The sequence below is a fragment of the Oncorhynchus gorbuscha genome, linkage group LG21 (assembly GCF_021184085.1).
Source record: "Oncorhynchus gorbuscha isolate QuinsamMale2020 ecotype Even-year linkage group LG21, OgorEven_v1.0, whole genome shotgun sequence".
Classification (NCBI taxonomy): domain Eukaryota; kingdom Metazoa; phylum Chordata; class Actinopteri; order Salmoniformes; family Salmonidae; genus Oncorhynchus; species Oncorhynchus gorbuscha.
In genome coordinates, this window is record NC_060193.1 from 2,005,111 (window position 1) to 2,025,110 (window position 20,000).

At 45.7% G+C, this 20,000-nt stretch overlaps 2 protein-coding genes across 2 annotated transcripts in view; both read right to left on the bottom strand.

Annotated features, from left to right (window-relative positions):
• LOC124008831 (galactose-specific lectin nattectin-like) overlaps window positions 1-10,691 on the bottom strand; it is a 16,114-nt gene extending 5,423 nt beyond the window's left edge. Inside the window, exon 1 of the mRNA XM_046320403.1 lies at window positions 10,677-10,691. Within this exon, the coding sequence (XP_046176359.1) occupies window positions 10,677-10,691 (15 nt within the window). The remainder of the gene's footprint in view (window positions 1-10,676) is intronic.
• An 8,263-nt stretch (window positions 10,692-18,954) lies between these two features.
• LOC124007679 (galactose-specific lectin nattectin-like) overlaps window positions 18,955-20,000 on the bottom strand; it is a 4,700-nt gene continuing 3,654 nt past the window's right edge. The window contains exons 5-6 of the mRNA XM_046318367.1: window positions 19,374-19,512; window positions 18,955-19,219 (exon numbers count right to left, since the gene is read on the bottom strand). Of these exons, the coding sequence (XP_046174323.1) occupies window positions 19,152-19,219; window positions 19,374-19,512 (207 nt within the window). The 3' untranslated portion in view covers window positions 18,955-19,151. The remainder of the gene's footprint in view (window positions 19,220-19,373; window positions 19,513-20,000) is intronic.

Genomic DNA, 20,000 nt, shown 5'->3' on the forward strand with positions numbered 1-20,000 from the left:
ACAGCCCTATACTACTAATACAACTACACACACAGCCCTACTACTAATACAACTACACACACAGCCCTAATACTAATACAACTACACATACAGCCCTGTACTACTAATACAACTACACATACAGCCCTACTACTAATACAACTACACATACAGCCCTACTACTAATACAACTACACATACAGCCCTATACTACTAATACAACTACATATACTACTAATACAACTACACATACAGCCCTACTACTAATACAACTACACACACAGCCCTACTACTAATACAACTACACACACAGCCCTACTACTAATACAACTACACATACAGCCCTATACTACTAATACAACTACATATACTACTAATACAACTACACATACAGCCCTACTACTAATACAACTACACATACAGCCCTATACTACTAATACAACTACATATACTACTAATACAACTACACACACAGCCCTACTACTAATACAACTTCACACACAGCCCAATACTACTAATACAACTTCACATACAGCCCTACTACTAATACAACTACACACACAGCCCTACTACTAATACAACTACACATACAGCCCCATACTACTAATACAACTACACACAGCCCTACTACTAATACAACTACACACACAGCCCTACTACTAATACAACTACACATACAGCCCCATACTACTAATACAACTACACACAGCCCTACTACTAATACAACTACACATACAGCCCTACTACTAATACAACTACACATACAGCCCTACTACTAATACAACTACACACACAGCCCTACTACTAATACAACTACACACACAGCCCTATACTACTAATACAACTACACATACAGCCCCATACTACTAATACAACTACACATACAGCCCTATACTACTAATACAACTACACATACAGCCCTATACTACTAATACAACTACATATACTACTAATACAACTACACATACAGCCCTATACTACTAATACAACTACACATACAGCCCTACTACTAATACAACTACACATACAGCCCTATACTACTAATACAACTACATATACTACTAATACAACTACACACACAGCCCTACTACTAATACAACTTCACACACAGCCCAATACTACTAATACAACTTCACATACAGCCCTACTACTAATACAACTACACACACAGCCCTACTACTAATACAACTACACATACAGCCCCATACTACTAATACAACTACACACAGCCCTACTACTAATACAACTACACATACAGCCCTACTACTAATACAACTACACATACAGCCCTACTACTAATACAACTACACACACAGCCCTACTACTAATACAACTACACACACAGCCCTATACTACTAATACAACTACACATACAGCCCTATACTACTAATACAACTACATATACTACTAATACAACTACACACACAGCCCTACTACTAATACAACTACACATACAGTCCCATACTACCAATACAACTACACATACAGCCCTACTACTAATACAACTACACACACAGCCCTACTACTAATACAACTACACACACAGCCCTATACTACTAATACAACTACACATACAGCCCCATACTACTAATACAACTACACATACAGCCCTATACTACTAATACAACTACACATACAGCCCTATACTACTAATACAACTACATATACTACTAATACAACTACACATACAGCCCTATACTACTAATACAACTACATATACAGCCCTGTACTACTAATACAACTACACATACAGCCCTGTACTACTAATACAACTACACATACAGTCCCATACTACTAATACAACTACACATACAGCCCCATACTACTAATACAACTACACATACAGCCCCATACTACTAATACAACTACACATACAGCCCTACTACTAATACAACTACACACACAGCCCTACTACTAATACAACTACACATACAGTCCCATACTACCAATACAACTACACATACAGCCCCATACTACCAATACAACTACACACACAGCCCAATACTACTAATACAACTACACACACAGCCCTACTACTAATACAACTACACACACAGCCCTATACTACTAATACAACTACACACACAGCCCTACTACTAATACAACTACACACACAGCCCTACTACTAATACAACTACACACACAGCCCTACTACTAATACAACTACACACACAGCCCTATACTACTAATACAACTACACATACAGCCCCATACTACTAATACAACTACACATACAGCCCTACTACTAATACAACTACACACACAGCCCTACTACTAATACAACTACACATACAGTCCCATACTACCAATACAACTACACATACAGCCCCATACTACCAATACAACTACACACACAGCCCAATACTACTAATACAACTACACACACAGCCCTACTACTAATACAACTACACATACAGCCCTATACTACTAATACAACTACACACACAGCCCTATACTACTAATACAACTACATATACAGCCCTGTACTACTAATACAACTACACATACAGCCCTGTACTACTAATACAACTACACATACAGCCCTATACTACTAATACAACTACACACACAGCCCTACTACTAATACAACTACACACACAGCCCTACTACTAATACAACTACACACACAGCCCCATACTACTAATACAACTACACACACAGCCCTACTACTAATACAACTACACACACAGCCCCATACTACTAATACAACTACACACACAGCCCTACTACTAATACAACTACACATACAGCCCTATACTACTAATACAACTACACACACAGCCCTACTACTAATACAACTACACACACAGCCCTACTACTAATACAACTACACACACAGCCCTATACTACTAATACAACTACATATACAGCCCTGTACTACTAATACAACTACACATACAGCCCTGTACTACTAATACAACTACACATACAGCCCTATACTACTAATACAACTACACACACAGCCCTATACTACTAATACAACTACACATACAGCCCTACTACTAATACAACTACACATACAGCCCTACTACTAATACAACTACATATACTACTAATACAACTACACAAACAGCCCCATACTACTAATACAACTATACATACAGTCCTAATACAACTACACATACAGCCCCATACTACTAATACAACTACACAAACAGCCCCATACTACTAATACAACTACACACACAGCCCGCGTCTGCTAAATGACTTAAATGTAAATGTAATACAACTACACATACAGCCCCATACTACTAATACAACTACACACACAGCCCTATACTACTAATACAACTACACATACAGCCCCATACTACTCATACAACTACACAAACAGCCCCATACTACTAATACAACTACACACACAACCCTATACTACTAATACAACTACACGCAGCCCTATACTACTAATACAACTACACACACAGCCCTATAATACTAATAAAACAGCCCTACTTCTAATACAACTACATATACTACTAATACAACTACACATACAGCCCCATACTAATAACACAACTACACATACAGCCCTACTACTAATACAACTACATATACTACTAATACAACTACACACACAGCCCTACTACTAATACCACTACACATACAGTCCCATACTAATAACACAACTACACATACAGTCCTACTACTAATACAATACAACTACACATACAGCCCTACTAATAACACAACTACACACACAGTCCTACTACTAATACAATACAACTACACATACAGCCCTACTAATAACACAACTACACACACAGCCCCATACTAATACAACTACACATACAGGCCGACTACTAATACAACTACACACACAGCCCCATACTACTAATACAACTACACACACAGCCCCATACTAATAACACAACTACACACACAGCCCCATACTAATAACACAACTACTCAAACAGTCCTACTACTAATATCAAATCAAAAATCAAATTTACTTATAAGCCCTTCTTACACCAGCTGATATCTCAAAGTGCTGTACAGAAACCCAGCCTAATACCCCAAACAGCAAACAATGCAGGTGTAGAAGCACGGTGGCTAGGAAAAACTCCCTAGAAAGGCCAAAACCTAGGAAGAAACCTAGAGAGGAACCAGGCTATGTGGGGTGGCCAGTCCTCTTCTGGCTGTGCCGGGTGGAGATTATAACAGAACATGGCCAAGATGTTCAAATGTTCATAAATTACCAGCATGGTCAAATAATAATTATCACAGTAGTTGTCGAGGGTGCAGCAAGTCAGCACCTCAGGAGTAAACGTCAGTTGGCTTTTCATAGCCGATCATTCAGAGTATCTCTACCGCTCCTGCTGTCTCCAGAGAGTTGAAAACAGCAGGTCTGGGACAGGTAGCACGTCCGGTGAACAGGTCAGGGTGCCATAGCCGCAGGCAGAACAGTTTAAATTGGAGCAGCAGCACGACCAGGTGGACTGGGGACAGCAAGGAGTCATCATGCCAGGTAGTCCTGAGGCATGGTCCTTGGGCTCAGGTCCTCCGAGAGAGAGAAAGAAAGAGAGAAAGAGGGAATTAGAGAGAGCATACTTAAATTCACGCAGGACACCGGATAAGACAGGAGAAATACTCAAGATATAACAAACTGACCCTCGCTCCCCGACACATGTACACTACTGCAGCATAAATACTGGAGGCTGAGACAGGAGGGGTCTGTCATGTTTTGTCATTAATTATCATGTCTTGTCCCTGTGCTTCCCCTTCTATTCGTTTCCCTCTGCTGGTCTTATTAGGTTCTTTCCCTCTTTCTATCCCTCTCTCTCCCCCTCCCTCTCTCACTCTCTCGCTCTCTCTTCTCTCTATCGTTCCGTTCCTGCTCCCAGCTGTTCCTATTCCCCTAATCATCATTTAGTCTTCCCACACCTGTTCCCGATCCTTTTCCCTGATTAGAGTCCCTATTTCTCTCCTTGTTTTCCGTACCTGCCCTGTCGGATCCTCATCTATAATTCACCGTGCTGTGTCTATGTTTTGCCCTGTCGTGTCGTGTTTCCCTCAGATGCTGCGTGGTGAGCAGGTGTCTGAGTCTGCTAGGTTCAAGTGCCTTCCCGAGGCAACCTGCAGTTCTCGATCAAGTCTCCTGTCTGTTCTCGTCTTTACGAGTAGTATTATGCTTTTTGTTTTGTAAAGTTTCTTACTGGATTAAAAACTCTGTTTTCGCCAAGTCGCTTTTGGGTCCTCATTCACCAGCATAACAGAAGGATCCGACCAAGGAATGGACCCAGCGACTACAGAGGCTCGTAACACTGCCGTCGAGATCCAAGGAGCCATGCTCGGCAGACACGAGCAGGAATTGTCTGCTGCTCGCCATGCCGTGGAGAACCTGGCCGCTCAGGTTTCCGACCTCTCTGGACAGTTCCAGAGTCTTCGTCTCGTGCCACCTGTTACTTTCTGGCCTGCCGAGCCTCCAGAACCTAGGGTTAATAACCCACCTGGCTACTCCGGGCAGCCCACTGAGTGCCGCTCCTTTCTCACCCAGTGTGAGATTGTGTTCTCTCTCCTACCCAACACATACTCTAGAGAGAGAGCTCGGGTTGCTTACGTCATTTCTCTCCTTACTGGCCGGGCCCGAGAGTGGGGCACAGCTATCTGGGAGGCAAGGGCTGATTGTTCTAACAATTACCAGAACTTTAAAGAGGAGATGATTCGGGTTTTTGACCGTTCAGTTTTTGGTGGGGAGGCTTCTAGGGCCCTGGCTTCCCTATGCCAAGGTGATCGATCCATAACGGATTACTCTATAGAGTTTCGTACTCTTGCTGCCTCTAGTGACTGGAACGAGCCGGCGCTGCTCGCTCGTTTTCTGGAGGGACTCCACACAGTGGTCAAAGATGAGATTCTCTCTCGGGAGGTTCCTTCCAGTGTGGACTCTTTGATTGCTCTCGCCATCCGCATAGAACGACGGGTAGATCTTCGTCACCAGGCTCGTGGAAGAGAGTTCGCATCAACGGTGTTTCCCTGCTCCGCATCGCAACCATCTCCCTCCTCTGGCTCTGAGACTGAGCCCATGCAGCTGGGAGGGATTCGCATCTCGACTAAGGAGAGGGAACGGAGGATCACCAACCGCCTGTGCCTCTATTGCGGATTTGATGGACATTTTGTTAATTCATGTCCAGTAAGAGGCCAGAGCCCATCAGTAAGCGGAGGGCTACTGGTGAGCGCTACTACTCAGGTCTCTTCATCTAGATCCTGTACTACTATGTCGGTCCATCTACGCTGATCCGGTTCGGGTGCTACATGCAGTGCCTTGATTGACTCTGGGGCTGAGGGTTGTTTCATGGACGAAGCATGGGTTTGGAAACATAACATTCCTTTCAGACAGTTAGACAAGCCTACGCCCATGTTTGCCTTAGATGGTAGTCATCTTCCCAGTATCAGATTTGAGACACTACCTTTAACTCTCACAGTATCTGGTAACCACAGTGAGACTATTTCTTTTTTGATTTTTCGTTCACCTTTCACACCTGTTGTTTTGGGTCATCCCTGGCTAGTATGTCATAATCCTTCTATTAATTGGTCTTGTAATTCTATCCTATCCTGGAACGTATCTTGTCATGTGAAGTGCTTAATGTCTGCCATCCCTCCCATTTCTTCTGTCCCCACTTCTCAGGAGGAACCTGGCGATTTGACAGGAGTGCCGGAGGAATATCATGATCTGCGCACGGTCTTCAGTCGGTCCCGAGCCAACTCCCTTCCTCCTCACCGGTCGTATGATTGTAGTATTGATCTCCTTCCGGGGACCACTCCTCCTCGGGGTAGACTATACTCTCTGTCGGCTCCCGAACGTAAGGCTCTCGAGGATTATTTATCTGTGTCTCTTGACGCCGGTACCATAGTGCCTTCTTCCTCTCCGGCCGGGGCGGGGTTCTTTTTGTTAAGAAGAAGGACGGTACTCTGCGCCCCTGCGTGGATTATCGAGGGCTGAATGACATAACGGTTAAGAATCGTTATCCGCTTCCCCTTCTGTCATCAGCCTTCGAGATTCTGCAGGGAGCCAGGTGCTTTACTAAGTTGGACCTTCGTAACGCTTACCATCTCGTGCGCATCAGAGAGGGGACGAGTGGAAAACGGCGTTTAACACTCCGTTAGGGCATTTTGAGTACCGGGTTCTGCCGTTTGGTCTCGCCAATGCGCCAGCTGTTTTTCAGGCATTAGTTAATGATGTTCTGAGAGACATGCTGAACATCTTTGTTTTTGTCTATCTTGACGATATCCTGATTTTTTCACCGTCACTCGAGATTCATGTTCAGCACGTTCGACGTGTTCTACAGCGCCTTTTAGAGAATTGTCTCTACGTAAAGGCTGAGAAGTGCTCTTTTCATGTCTCCTCCGTTACTTTTCTCGGTTCCGTTATTTCCGCTGAAGGCATTCAGATGGATTCCGCTAAGGTCCAAGCTGTCAGTGATTGGCCCGTTCCAAGGTCACGTGTCGAGTTGCAGCGCTTTTTAGGTTTCGCTAATTTCTATCGGCGTTTCATTCGTAATTTCGGTCAAGTTGCTGCCCCTCTCACAGCTCTTACTTCTGTCAAGACGTGTTTTAAGTGGTCCGGTTCCGCCCAGGGAGCTTTTGATCTTCTAAAAGAACGTTTTACGTCCGCTCCTATCCTCGTTACTCCTGACGTCACTAGACAATTCATTGTCGAGGTTGGCGCTTCAGAGGTAGGCGTGGGAGCCATTCTATCCCAGCGCTTCCAGTCTGACGATAAGGTTCATCCTTGCGCTTATTTTTCTCATCGCCTGTCGCCATCTGAGCGCAACTATGATGTGGGTAACCGTGAACTGCTCGCCATCCGCTTAGCCCTAGGCGAATGGCGACAGTGGTTGGAGGGGCGACCGTTCCTTTTGTCGTTTGGACAGACCATAAGAACCTTGAGTACATCCGTTCTGCCAAACGACTTAATGCCCGTCAAGCTCGTTGGGCGTTGTTTTTCGCTCGTTTCGAGTTTGTGATTTCTTACCGTCCGGGTAGCAAGAACACCAAGCCTGATGCCTTATCCCGTCTGTTTAGTTCTTCTGTGGCTTCTACTGATCCCGAGGGATTCTTCCTTATGGGCGTGTTGTCGGGTTGACAGTCTGGGGAATTGAAAGACAGGTTAAGCAAGCACTCACGCACACTGCGTCGCCGCGCGCTTGTCCTAGTAACCTCCTTTTCGTTCCTGTTTCCACTCGTCTGGCTGTTCTTCAGTGGGCTCACTCTGCCAAGTTAGCTGGTCATCCCGGTGTTCGAGGCACTCTTGCGTCTATTCGCCAGCGCTTTTGGTGGCCGACTCAGGAGCGTGACACGCGCCGTTTCGTGGCTGCTTGTTCGGACTGCGCGCAGACTAAGTCGGGTAACTCTCCTCCTGCCGGTCGTCTCAGACCGCTCCCCATTCCTTCTCGACCATGGTCTCACATCGCCCTAGACTTCATTACCGGTCTGCCTTTGTCTGCGGGGAAGACTGTGATTCTTACGGTTGTCGATAGGTTCTCTAAGGCGGCACATTTCATTCCCCTCGCTAAACTTCCTTCCGCTAAGGAGACGGCACAAATCATTATCGAGAATGTGTTCAGAATTCATGGCCTCCCGTTAGACGCCGTTTCAGACAGAGGCCCGCAATTCACGTCACAGTTTTGGAGGGAGTTCTGTCGTTTGATTGGTGCGTCCGTCAGTCTCTCTTCCGGGTTTCATCCACAGTCTAACGGTCAAGCAGAGAGGGCCAATCAGACGATTGGTCGCATACTACGCAGCCTTTCTTTCAGAAACCCTGCGTCTTGGGCAGAACAGCTCCCCTGGGCAGAATACGCTCACAACTCGCTTCCTTCGTCTTCTACCGGGTTATCTCCGTTTCAGAGTAGTCTGGGTTACCAGCCTCCTCTGTTCTCATCCCAGCTTGCCGAGTCCAGCGTTCCCTCCGCTCAAGCGTTTGTCCAACGTTGTGAGCGCACCTGGAGGAGGGTGAGGTCTGCACTTTGCCGCTACAGGGCACAGACTGTGAGAGCCGCCAATAAACGCAGGATTAAGAGTCCAAGGTATTGTTGCGGCCAGAGAGTGTGGCTTTCCACTCGCAACCTTCCTCTTACGACAGCTTCTCGTAAGTTGACTCCGCGGTTCATTGGTCCGTTCCGTGTCTCCCAGGTCGTCAATCCTGTCGCTGTGCGACTGCTTCTTCCGCGACATCTTCGTCGCGTCCATCCTGTCTTCCATGTCTCCTGTGTCAAGCCCTTTCTTCGCACCCCGTTCGTCTTCCCTCCCCCCTCCCGTCCTTGTCGAGAGCGCACCTATTTACAAGGTACATAAGATCATGGACATGCGTTCTCGGGGACGGGGTCACCAATACTTAGTGGATTGGGAGGGTTACGGTCCTGAGGAGAGGAGTTGGGTTCCGTCTCGGGACGTGCTGGACCGTTCACTCATTGATGATTTCCTCCGTTGCCGCCAGGATTCCTCCTCGAGTGCGCCAGGAGGCGCTCGGTGAGTGGGGGGTACTGTCATGTTTTGTCATTAATTATCATGTCTTGTCCCTGTGCTTCCCCTTCTATTCGTTTCCCTCTGCTGGTCTTATTAGGTTCTTTCCCTCTTTCTATCCCTCTCTCTCCCCTCCCTCTCTCACTCTCTCGCTCTCTCTTCTCTCTATCGTTCCGTTCCTGCTCCCAGCTGTTCCTATTCCCCTAATCATCATTTAGTCTTCCCACACCTGTTCCCGATCCTTTTCCCTGATTAGAGTCCCTATTTCTCTCCTTGTTTTCCGTACCTGCCCTGTCGGATCCTCATCTATAATTCACCATGCTGTGTCTATGTTTTGCCCTGTCGTGTCGTGTTTCCCTCAGATGCTGCGTGGTGAGCAGGTGTCTGAGTCTGCTAGGTTCAAGTGCCTTCCCGAGGCAACCTGCAGTTCTCGATCAAGTCTCCTGTCTGTTCTCGTCTTTACGAGTAGTATTATGCTTTTTGTTTTGTAAAGTTTCTTACTGGATTAAAAACTCTGTTTTCGCCAAGTCGCTTTTGGGTCCTCATTCACCAGCATAACAGGGTCAGGGCACTGTGGCCCCATCCGAGGACACCCCCGGACAGGGCCTAACAGAAAGGATATAAACTCGCCCACTTTGCCAAAGCACAGCCCCCACACCACTAGAGGGATATCTTCAACCACCATCTTACCATCCTGTGACAAGGCCGAGATTCGCCCACAAAGATCTCCGCCACGGCACAACCCAAGGGGGGGGGTGCCAACCCAGTAATACAACTACACACACAGCCCTACTACTAATACAACTACACACACAGCCCTACTACTAATACAACTACACATTCAGACCTACTACAAATATAACTACATATAAAGCTATATACTAATAACACAACTACACACACAGCCCTACTACTAATACAACTACACACACAGCCCTACTACTAATACAACTACACATTCAGACCTACTACAAATATAACTACGTATAAAGCTATACACTAATAACACAACTACACATACTACTGTTGCTACTAATCGTACATTAACAACACAGTAATACAGTTTTATCAACTAATCAACACTTCCGTTCCAAAAAATGGTCTTCTTGATCCCGTTAGCGGGATCATTTCCGTCAACATCCGCTGCAAATTCAAATTAAATTAGTATAAATATTTAAGTTTCATGAAATCACAAGTGCAATATAGCAAAACACAGCTTAGCTTGTTGTTAATCCACCTACCGTGTCAGATTTCATATTTCAATAAAGCTTTTCGGCGGAAGCTATCCAAGCGTTTATGTAAGGACATCTGTCATGTTTTGTCATTTATTATCTTGTCTTGTCCCTGTGCTTCCCATTCTATTCGTTTCCCTCTGCTGGTCTTATTAGGTTCTTTCCCTCTTTCTATCCCTCTCTCTCCCCCTCCCTCTCTCACTCTCTCGCTCTCTCTTCTCTCTATCGTTCCGTTCCTGCTCCCAGCTGTTCCTATTCCCCTAATCAATCATTTAGTCTTCCCACACCTGTTCCCGATCCTTTCCCCTGATTAGAGTCCCTATTTCTTCCTTTGTGTTCCGTTCCTGTCCTGTCGGTTCCTTGTTTAGAATTCACCGTGCTGTGATTGTGTATCGCCCTGTCGTGTCGTGTTTTCCTCAGATGCTGCGTGGTGAGCAGGTGTCTGAGTCTGTCTGGTTCGAGTGCCTTCCCGAGGCAACCTGCTGTTCACCTGCTGTTCAAGATCGAGTCTCCAGTTAGTCCTCGTCATTTCGAGTGAAAGTTGTGTTTTTTGTTTGTATTCACTTTACTGGATTAAAGACTCTGTTTTCGCCAAGTCGCTTTTGGGTCCTCTTTCACCTGCATGACAGAAGGAACCGACCAAGGAATGGACCCAGCGACTTCAGACGCTCGTTACACTGCCGTCGAGATCCAAGGAGCCATGCTCGGCAGACACGAGCAGGAATTGTCTGCTGCTCGCCATGCCGTGGAGAACCTGGCCGCTCAGGTTTCCGACCTCTCTGGACAGTTCCAGAGTCTACGTCTCGTGCCACCTGTTACTTCCTGGCCTGTCGAGCCTCCAGAACCTAGGGTTAATAACCCACCTTGCTACTCCGGGCAGCCCACTGAGTGCCGCTCCTTTCTCACGCAGTGTGAGATTGTGTTCTCTCTCCAACCCAACACATACTCTAGAGAGAGAGCTCGGGTTGCTTACGTCATTTCACTCCTTACTGGCCGGGCTCGAGAATGGGGCACAGCTATCTGGGAGGCAAGGGCTGATTGCTCTAACAAGTTCCAGAACTTTAAAGAGGAGATGATTCGGGTTTTTGACCGTTCAGTTTTTGGTAGGGAGGCTTCTAGGGCCCTGGCTTCCTTATGCCAAGGTGAACGGTCCATAACGGATTATTCTATTGAGTTTCGCACTCTTGCTGCCTCTAGTGAGTGGAACGAGCCGGCGCTGCTCGCTCGTTTTCTGGAGGGACTCCACGCAGTGGTTAAGGATGAGATTCTCTCCCGGGAGGTTCCTTCAGATGTGGACTCTTTGATTGCTCTCGCCATCCGCATAGAACGACGGGTAGATCTTCGTCACCGGGCTCGTGGAAGAGAGCTCGCATCAACGGTGTTTCCCTGCTCCGCATCGCAACCATCTCCCTCCTCTGGCTCAGAGTCTGAGCCCATGCAGCTGGGAGGGATTCGCATCTCGACTAAGGAGAGGGAACGGAGGATCACCAACCGCCTGTGCCTCTATTGCGGAGTTGCTGGACATTTTGTTAATTCATGTCCAGTAAAAGGCCAGAGCTCATCTGTAAGCGGAGGGCTACAGGTGGCGCAACTACTCAAGTCTCTCCATCAAAATCCTGTACTACTTTGTCGGTCCATCTACGCTGGACCGGTTCGGGTGCTACATGTAGTGCCTTGATAGACTCTGGGGCTGAGGGTTGTTTCATGGACGAAGCATGGGTTCGGAAACATGACATTCCTTTCAGAGAGTTAGATAAGCCTACGCCCATGTTCGCCTTAGATGGTAGTCATCTTCCCAGTATCAGATTTGAGACACTACCTTTAACCCTCACAGTATCTGGTAACCACAGTGAGACTATTTCTTTTTTGATTTTTCGTTCACCGTTTACACCTGTTGTTTTGGGTCATCCCTGGCTAGTATGTCATAATCCTTCTATTAATTGGTCTAGTAATTCTATCCTATCCTGGAACGTTTCTTGTCATGTGAAGTGTTTAATGTCTGCCATCCCTCCCGTTTCTTCTGTCCCTACTTCTCAGGAGGAACCTGGCGATTTGACAGGAGTGCCGGAGGAATATCATGATCTGCGCACGGTCTTCAGTCGGTCCCGAGCCAACTCCCTTCCTCCTCACCGGTCGTATGATTATAGTATTGGTCTCCTTCCGGGGACCACTCCTTCTCGGGGTAGACTATACTCTCTGTCGGCTCCCGAACGTAAGGCTCTCGAGGATTATTTGTCTGTGTCTCTTGACGCTGGTACCATAGTGCCTTCTTCCTCTCCGGCCGGGGGCGGGGTTCTTTTTTGTTAAGAAGAAGGACGGTACTCTGCGCCCCTGCGTGGATTATCGAGGGCTGAATGACATAACGGTTAAGAATCGTTATCCGCTTCCCCTTATGTCATCAGCCTTCGAGATTCTGCAGGGAGCCAGGTGCTTTACTAAGTTGGACCTTCGTAACGCTTACCATCTCGTGCGCATCAGAGAGGGGGACGAGTGGAAAACGGCGTTTAACACTCCGTTAGGGCATTTTGAGTACCGGGTTCTGCCGTTTGGTCTCGCCAATGCGCCAGCTGTTTTTCAGGCATTAGTTAATGATGTTCTGAGAGACATGCTGAACATCTTTGTTTTTGTCTATCTTGACGATATCCTGATTTTTTCTCCGTCACTCGAGATTCATGTTCAGCACGTTCGACGTGTCCTACAGCGCCTTTTAGAGAATTGTCTCTACGTAAAGTCTGAGAAGTGCTCTTTTCATGTCTCCTCCTGCCGGTCGTCTCAGACCGCTCCCCATTCCTTCTCGACCATGGTCTCACATCGCCCTAGACTTCATTACCGGTCTGCCTTTGTCTGCGGGGAAGACTGTGATTCTTACGGTTGTCGATAGGTTCTCTAAGGCGGCACATTTCATTCCCCTCGCTAAACTTCCTTCCGCTAAGGAGACGGCACAAATCATTATCGAGAATGTATTCAGAATTCATGGCCTCCCGTTAGACGCCGTTTCAGACAGAGGTCCGCAATTCACGTCACAGTTTTGGAGGGAGTTCTGTCGTTTGATTGGTGCGTCCGTCAGTCTCTCTTCCGGGTTTCATCCCCAGTCTAACGGTCAAGCAGAGAGGGCCAATCAGACGATTGGTCGCATACTACGCAGCCTTTCTTTCAGAAACCCTGCGTCTTGGGCAGAACAGCTCCCCTGGGCAGAATACGCTCACAATTCGCTTCCTTCGTCTGCTACCGGGTTATCTCCGTTTCAGAGTAGTCTGGGTTACCAGCCTCCTCTGTTCTCATCCCAGCTTGCCGAGTCCAGCGTTCCCTCCGCTCAAGCGTTTGTCCAACGTTGTGAGCGCACCTGGAGGAGGGTGAGGTCTGCACTTTGCCGTTACAGGGCACAGACTGTGAGAGCCGCCAATAAACGCAGGATTAAGAGTCCAAGGTATTGTTGCGGCCAGAGAGTGTGGCTTTCCACTCGCAACCTTCCTCTTACGACAGCTTCTCGTAAGTTGACTCCGCGGTTCATTGGTCCGTTCCGTGTCTCCCAGGTCGTCAATCCTGTCGCTGTGCGACTGCTTCTTCCGCGACATCTTCGTCGCGTCCATCCTGTCTTCCATGTCTCCTGTGTCAAGCCCTTTCTTCGCACCCCGTTCGTCTTCCCTCCCCCTCCCGTCCTTGTCGAGAGCGCACCTATTTACAAGGTACATAAGATCATGGACATGCGTTCTCGGGGACGGGGTCACCAATACTTAGTGGATTGGGAGGGTTACGGTCCTGAGGAGAGGAGTTGGGTTCCGTCTCGGGACGTGCTGGACCGTTCACTCATCGATGATTTCCTCCGTTGCCGCCAGGATTCCTCCTCGAGTGCGCCAGGAGGCGCTCGGTGAGTGGGGGGGTACTGTCATGTTTTGTCATTTATTATCTTGTCTTGTCCTTGTGCTTCCCATTCTATTCGTTTCCCTCTGCTGGTCTTATTAGGTTCTTTCCCTCTTTCTATCCCTCTCTCTCCCCCTCCCTCTCTCACTCTCTCGCTCTCTCTTCTCTCTATCGTTCCGTTCCTGCTCCCAGCTGTTCCTATTCCCCTAATCATCATTTAGTCTTCCCACACCTGTTCCCGATCCTTTTCCCTGATTAGAGTCCCTATTTCTCTCCTTGTTTTCCGTACCTGCCCTGTCGGATCCTCATCTATAATTCACCATGCTGTGTCTATGTTTTGCCCTGTCGTGTCGTGTTTCCCTCAGATGCTGCGTGGTGAGCAGGTGTCTGAGTCTGCTAGGTTCAAGTGCCTTCCCGAGGCAACCTGCAGTTCTCGATCAAGTCTCCTGTCTGTTCTCGTCTTTACGAGTAGTATTATGCTTTTTGTTTTGTAAAGTTTCTTACTGGATTAAAAACTCTGTTTTCGCCAAGTCGCTTTTGGGTCCTCATTCACCAGCATAACAGGGTCAGGGCACTGTGGCCCCATCCGAGGACACCCCCGGACAGGGCCTAACAGAAAGGATATAAACTCGCCCACTTTGCCAAAGCACAGCCCCCACACCACTAGAGGGATATCTTCAACCACCATCTTACCATCCTGTGACAAGGCCGAGATTCGCCCACAAAGATCTCCGCCACGGCACAACCCAAGGGGGGTGCCAACCCAGTAATACAACTACACACACAGCCCTACTACTAATACAACTACACACACAGCCCTACTACTAATACAACTACACATTCAGACCTACTACAAATATAACTACATATAAAGCTATATACTAATAACACAACTACACACACAGCCCTACTACTAATACAACTACACACACAGCCCTACTACTAATACAACTACACATTCAGACCTACTACAAATATAACTACGTATAAAGCTATACACTAATAACACAACTACACATACTACTGTTGCTACTAATCGTACATTAACAACACAGTAATACAGTTTTATCAACTAATCAACACTTCCGTTCCAAAAAATGGTCTTCTTGATCCCGTTAGCGGGATCATTTCCGTCAACATCCGCTGCAAATTCAAATTAAATTAGTATAAATATTTAAGTTTCATGAAATCACAAGTGCAATATAGCAAAACACAGCTTAGCTTGTTGTTAATCCACCTACCGTGTCAGATTTCATATTTCAATAAAGCTTTTAATGGAAGCTATCCAAGCGTTTATGTAAGGACATCTGTCATGTTTTGTCATTTATTATCTTGTCTTGTCCCTGTGCTTCCCATTCTATTCGTTTCCCTCTGCTGGTCTTATTAGGTTCTTTCCCTCTTTCTATCCCTCTCTCTCCCCCTCCCTCTCTCACTCTCTCGCTCTCTCTTCTCTCTATCGTTCCGTTCCTGCTCCCAGCTGTTCCTATTCCCCTAATCAATCATTTAGTCTTCCCACACCTGTTCCCGATCCTTTCCCCTGATTAGAGTCCCTATTTCTTCCTTTGTGTTCCGTTCCTGTCCTGTCGGTTCCTTGTTTAGAATTCACCGTGCTGTGATTGTGTATCGCCCTGTCGTGTCGTGTTTTCCTCAGATGCTGCGTGGTGAGCAGGTGTCTGAGTCTGTCTGGTTCGAGTGCCTTCCCGAGGCAACCTGCTGTTCACCTGCTGTTCAAGATCGAGTCTCCAGTTAGTCCTCGTCATTTCGAGTGAAAGTTGTGTTTTTTTGTTTGTATTCACTTTACTGGATTAAAGACTCTGTTTTCGCCAAGTCGCTTTTGGGTCCTCTTTCACCTGCATGACAACATCTCTCTCTCAGCAGACAAAACATTACAAACAGCTAGCAGCAAAGTAGATTGGTCACAAAAGTCAGAAAATCGATAAAATGAATCACTTACCTTTGATGATCTTCGGATGTTTGCGCTCACGAGATTCCCAGTTCCACAATAAATGTTACATAAAGATTTTTTTTAAAATCCAAAACCCTCCATTTGGTTGGCGCGTTATGTTCAGTAATCCACAGGCTCGAGCAGGTCATGACGGGCAGACGAAAATTCCAAATAGTGTCGGTAAAGTTCGTAGAAACATGTCAAACGTTTTTATAATCAATCCTCAGGTTGTTTTTACAATAAATAATTGATAATATTTCAACCGGACTGTAGCTTTTTCAATAGGAGAGAAAAGGTACGAGATACAAGCTGCTCACGCATGCAAAACTCTGAGGGCACCCAGCCATCCACTGACGCGATGTGATCGATCTCGCTCATTTTTCAGAATAAAAGCCTGAAACGATGTCTAAAGACTGTTCACACCATGTGGAAGCCATAGAGAAAGGAATATGGTTGATATCCCTTTAAATGGAGGGAAGCCAGCAATGGAACAGGGAGCTTTCAAAATAGAAGGCTTGATTTTCCTCAGGTTTTCGCCTGCAATATCAGTTCTGTTATACTCACAGACAATATTTTGACCGTTTTGGAAACTTTAGAGTGTTTTCTATCCTAATCTGGCAATTATGTGCATATTCTAGTTTCTGGGCCTGAGAAATAGGCAGTTTCATTTGGCTTCATCCAAACATCAAAATACTGCCCCCTACACTCAACAGGTTAAAATAACATAACATAACATAAAATTGATCAGAAATACAGTGTAGACATTGTTAATGTTGTAAATGACTATTGTAGCTGAAAACAGCAGATTTTTTAATGGAATATCTACATAGGTGTAGAGGCCCATGATCAGCAACGATCACTCCTGTTGTCCAATGGCACGTTGTGTTAGCTAATCCACGTTTATAATTTTATAATTTATAATATAGTTTATAGTTTAGAATATAAGGCTAATTGATCAATTGAAAACCCTTTTGCAATTATTTTAGCACAGCTGAAAACTGTTGTTCTGAATAAAGAAGCAATGAATCTGTCCTTCTTTAGACTAGTTGAGTATCTGGAGCATCAGCATTTGTGAGTTCAATTCCAGGCTCACAATGGCCAGAAACAAAGACCTTTCTTCTGAAACTCGTCAGTCTATTCTTGTTCTGAGAAATGAAGGCTATTCCATGTGAGAAATTGACAAGAAACTTAAGATCTCAACTCTGTGTACTACTCCCGTCACAGAACAGCGCAAACTGGCTCTAGCCAGAATAGAAAGAGGTGTGGGAGGCCCTGGTGCACAACTGATCAAGAAGACAAGTACATTAGAGTGTCTAGTTTTAGAAACAGACACCTCAAAAGTCCTCAACCAGCTTCATTAAATAGTACCCGCAAAACACCCGTCTCATCGTCAACAGTGAAGAGGCGACTCCAGGATGCTGGCAGTCATTTACAACATTAATCTACACTGTATTTCTGATCAATGTGATGTTTTTCATATTGCAGTTCTATCAACTGTATTTCTACAATTCATTTCCAGAAGGAGAAAGGAAAACCAGTATGCTAATCTACTACAGACTCTCTGAGTTGGCTGTAATATAATAATAGCTATAGACGAGGCTACAGCTGAAATATCAACTTCTCTTCATTCATTCTAATACATACTATTTTACTGATGCTGCTTACCTCTCCACGCTACTCCTCTCCTCCTTTCTGTCAACTATAGCAGACCACTATTCGGTCATTGAATACCAGCAGAAGTGTGTGTGTGTGTGTGTGTGTGTGTGTGTGTGTGTGTGTGTGTGTGTGTGTGTGTGTGTGTGTGTGTGTGTGTGTGTGTGTGTGTGTGTGTGTGTGTGTGTGTGTGTGTGTGTGTGTGTGTGTGTGTGTGTGTGTGTGTGTGTGTGTGTGTGTGTGTGTGTGTGAGTGTCTTTAGGACTGTTGAATGACCACCAGGTGGCAGTATTTGCTCATAGAACCACTAATGTTCAGTACATTAAACCATTAACCCTGACCCCATTCTAAATCTAACCTATAGCAGACCACTACTGTCATTGAATACCAGCAGAAGCAAAAGTGTCTGTTTTTAAATTACCACAAGGTGGCAGTATTTGCTCAGCGATTGAGAACCACTGTGTTTTAGTTTGGTTGAAGTGGAAGACAGTACAGTCACCATTAACCCTGAACCTCACGCTACTCCTCTCCTCCTTTCTGTCAACTATACCATTCAACTATTCTGTCATTGAATACCAACAACAGTGTGTGTGTGTGTGTGTGTGTGTGTGTGTGTGTGTGTGTGTGTGTGTGTGTGTGTGTGTGTGTGTGTGTGTGTGTGTGTGTGTGTCTGTGTCTGTGTCTGTGTCTGTGTGTGTGTGTGTGTGTGTGTGTGTGTGTGTGTGTGTGTGTGTGTGTGTGTGTGTGTGTGTCTGTGTCTGTGTGTGTGTGTGTGTGTGTGTGTCTGTGTGTCTGTGTGTGTGTGTGTTTTGACGACAATGAAACGTGAAAGTGAGAAGCAACTGTTTAAAGTTAATTTTTTTACCAAAGATGTTATTTACTTCACACTACAGAGTTTAGTAGTTGGATCCAGCTGGTGTTTTGTATAAATGACCACTGAACGAAGGGTAATACTGTGCCTTTTATTTAAAACAATCTCATCTTTAGAGAGCTTCTCCAATGTCGTCTCTACCAAAATGTGGACATCAGCGCTTTCTGGAACACAGGAAGGGACGTTTGTACCAGCAAGGGGCATCGTTCTGACCGCGAGAAGCTGGGAAAGAGAGAAACACAGAGAGTTAGGTATTATCTTTGTTTTATAAATATGTAGCTAAAAAATGAACAAATTCCCTTTAAGATGTATTTAACTTCTATCCAAATGTTTGATGTATAATGAGCAGGAGACTAGTCTGGTGACAGGATTGTACCTCCATAGTTCATCTCCATGCAATGCTCCCGGCTGTTCGTGTTGTCCTTAATAACAAAGTGGTCAGAGTTAGAGGGTTGACCCGGGGCCCAGTTCTGGTAGTTAAACCTGGACCCGTCGCTCCACAGCCAGAGACCCTCCTACAGAGCACACAGGACGATGCATCACTAGCAGACAGTAAACACTATATGTACACACTGTAGTTACTGTTTTTCAAGAGGCAATCTGGGAATTGAAAAAAAAATAATGACCACCCCACCTTTGGGTAAAAAGGAATGGGTCAAAATGTAACCACTCTCAGAGTCCTAAACAGAGTTAGACAGAGTTATGGATACTAGGACAAGACTGACCATCTATGTGATACGCATGAGACTGACCATCTATGTGATACGTATGAGACTGACCATCTATGTGATACGCATGAGACTGACCATCTATGTGATACGCATGAGACTGACCATCTATGTGATAAGCATGAGACTGACCATCTATGTGATAAGCATGAGACTGACCATCTATGTGATAAGCATGAGACTGACCATCTATGTGATAAGCATGAGACTGACCATCTATGTGATAAGCATGAGACTGACCATCTATGTGATAAGCATGAGACTGACCATCTATG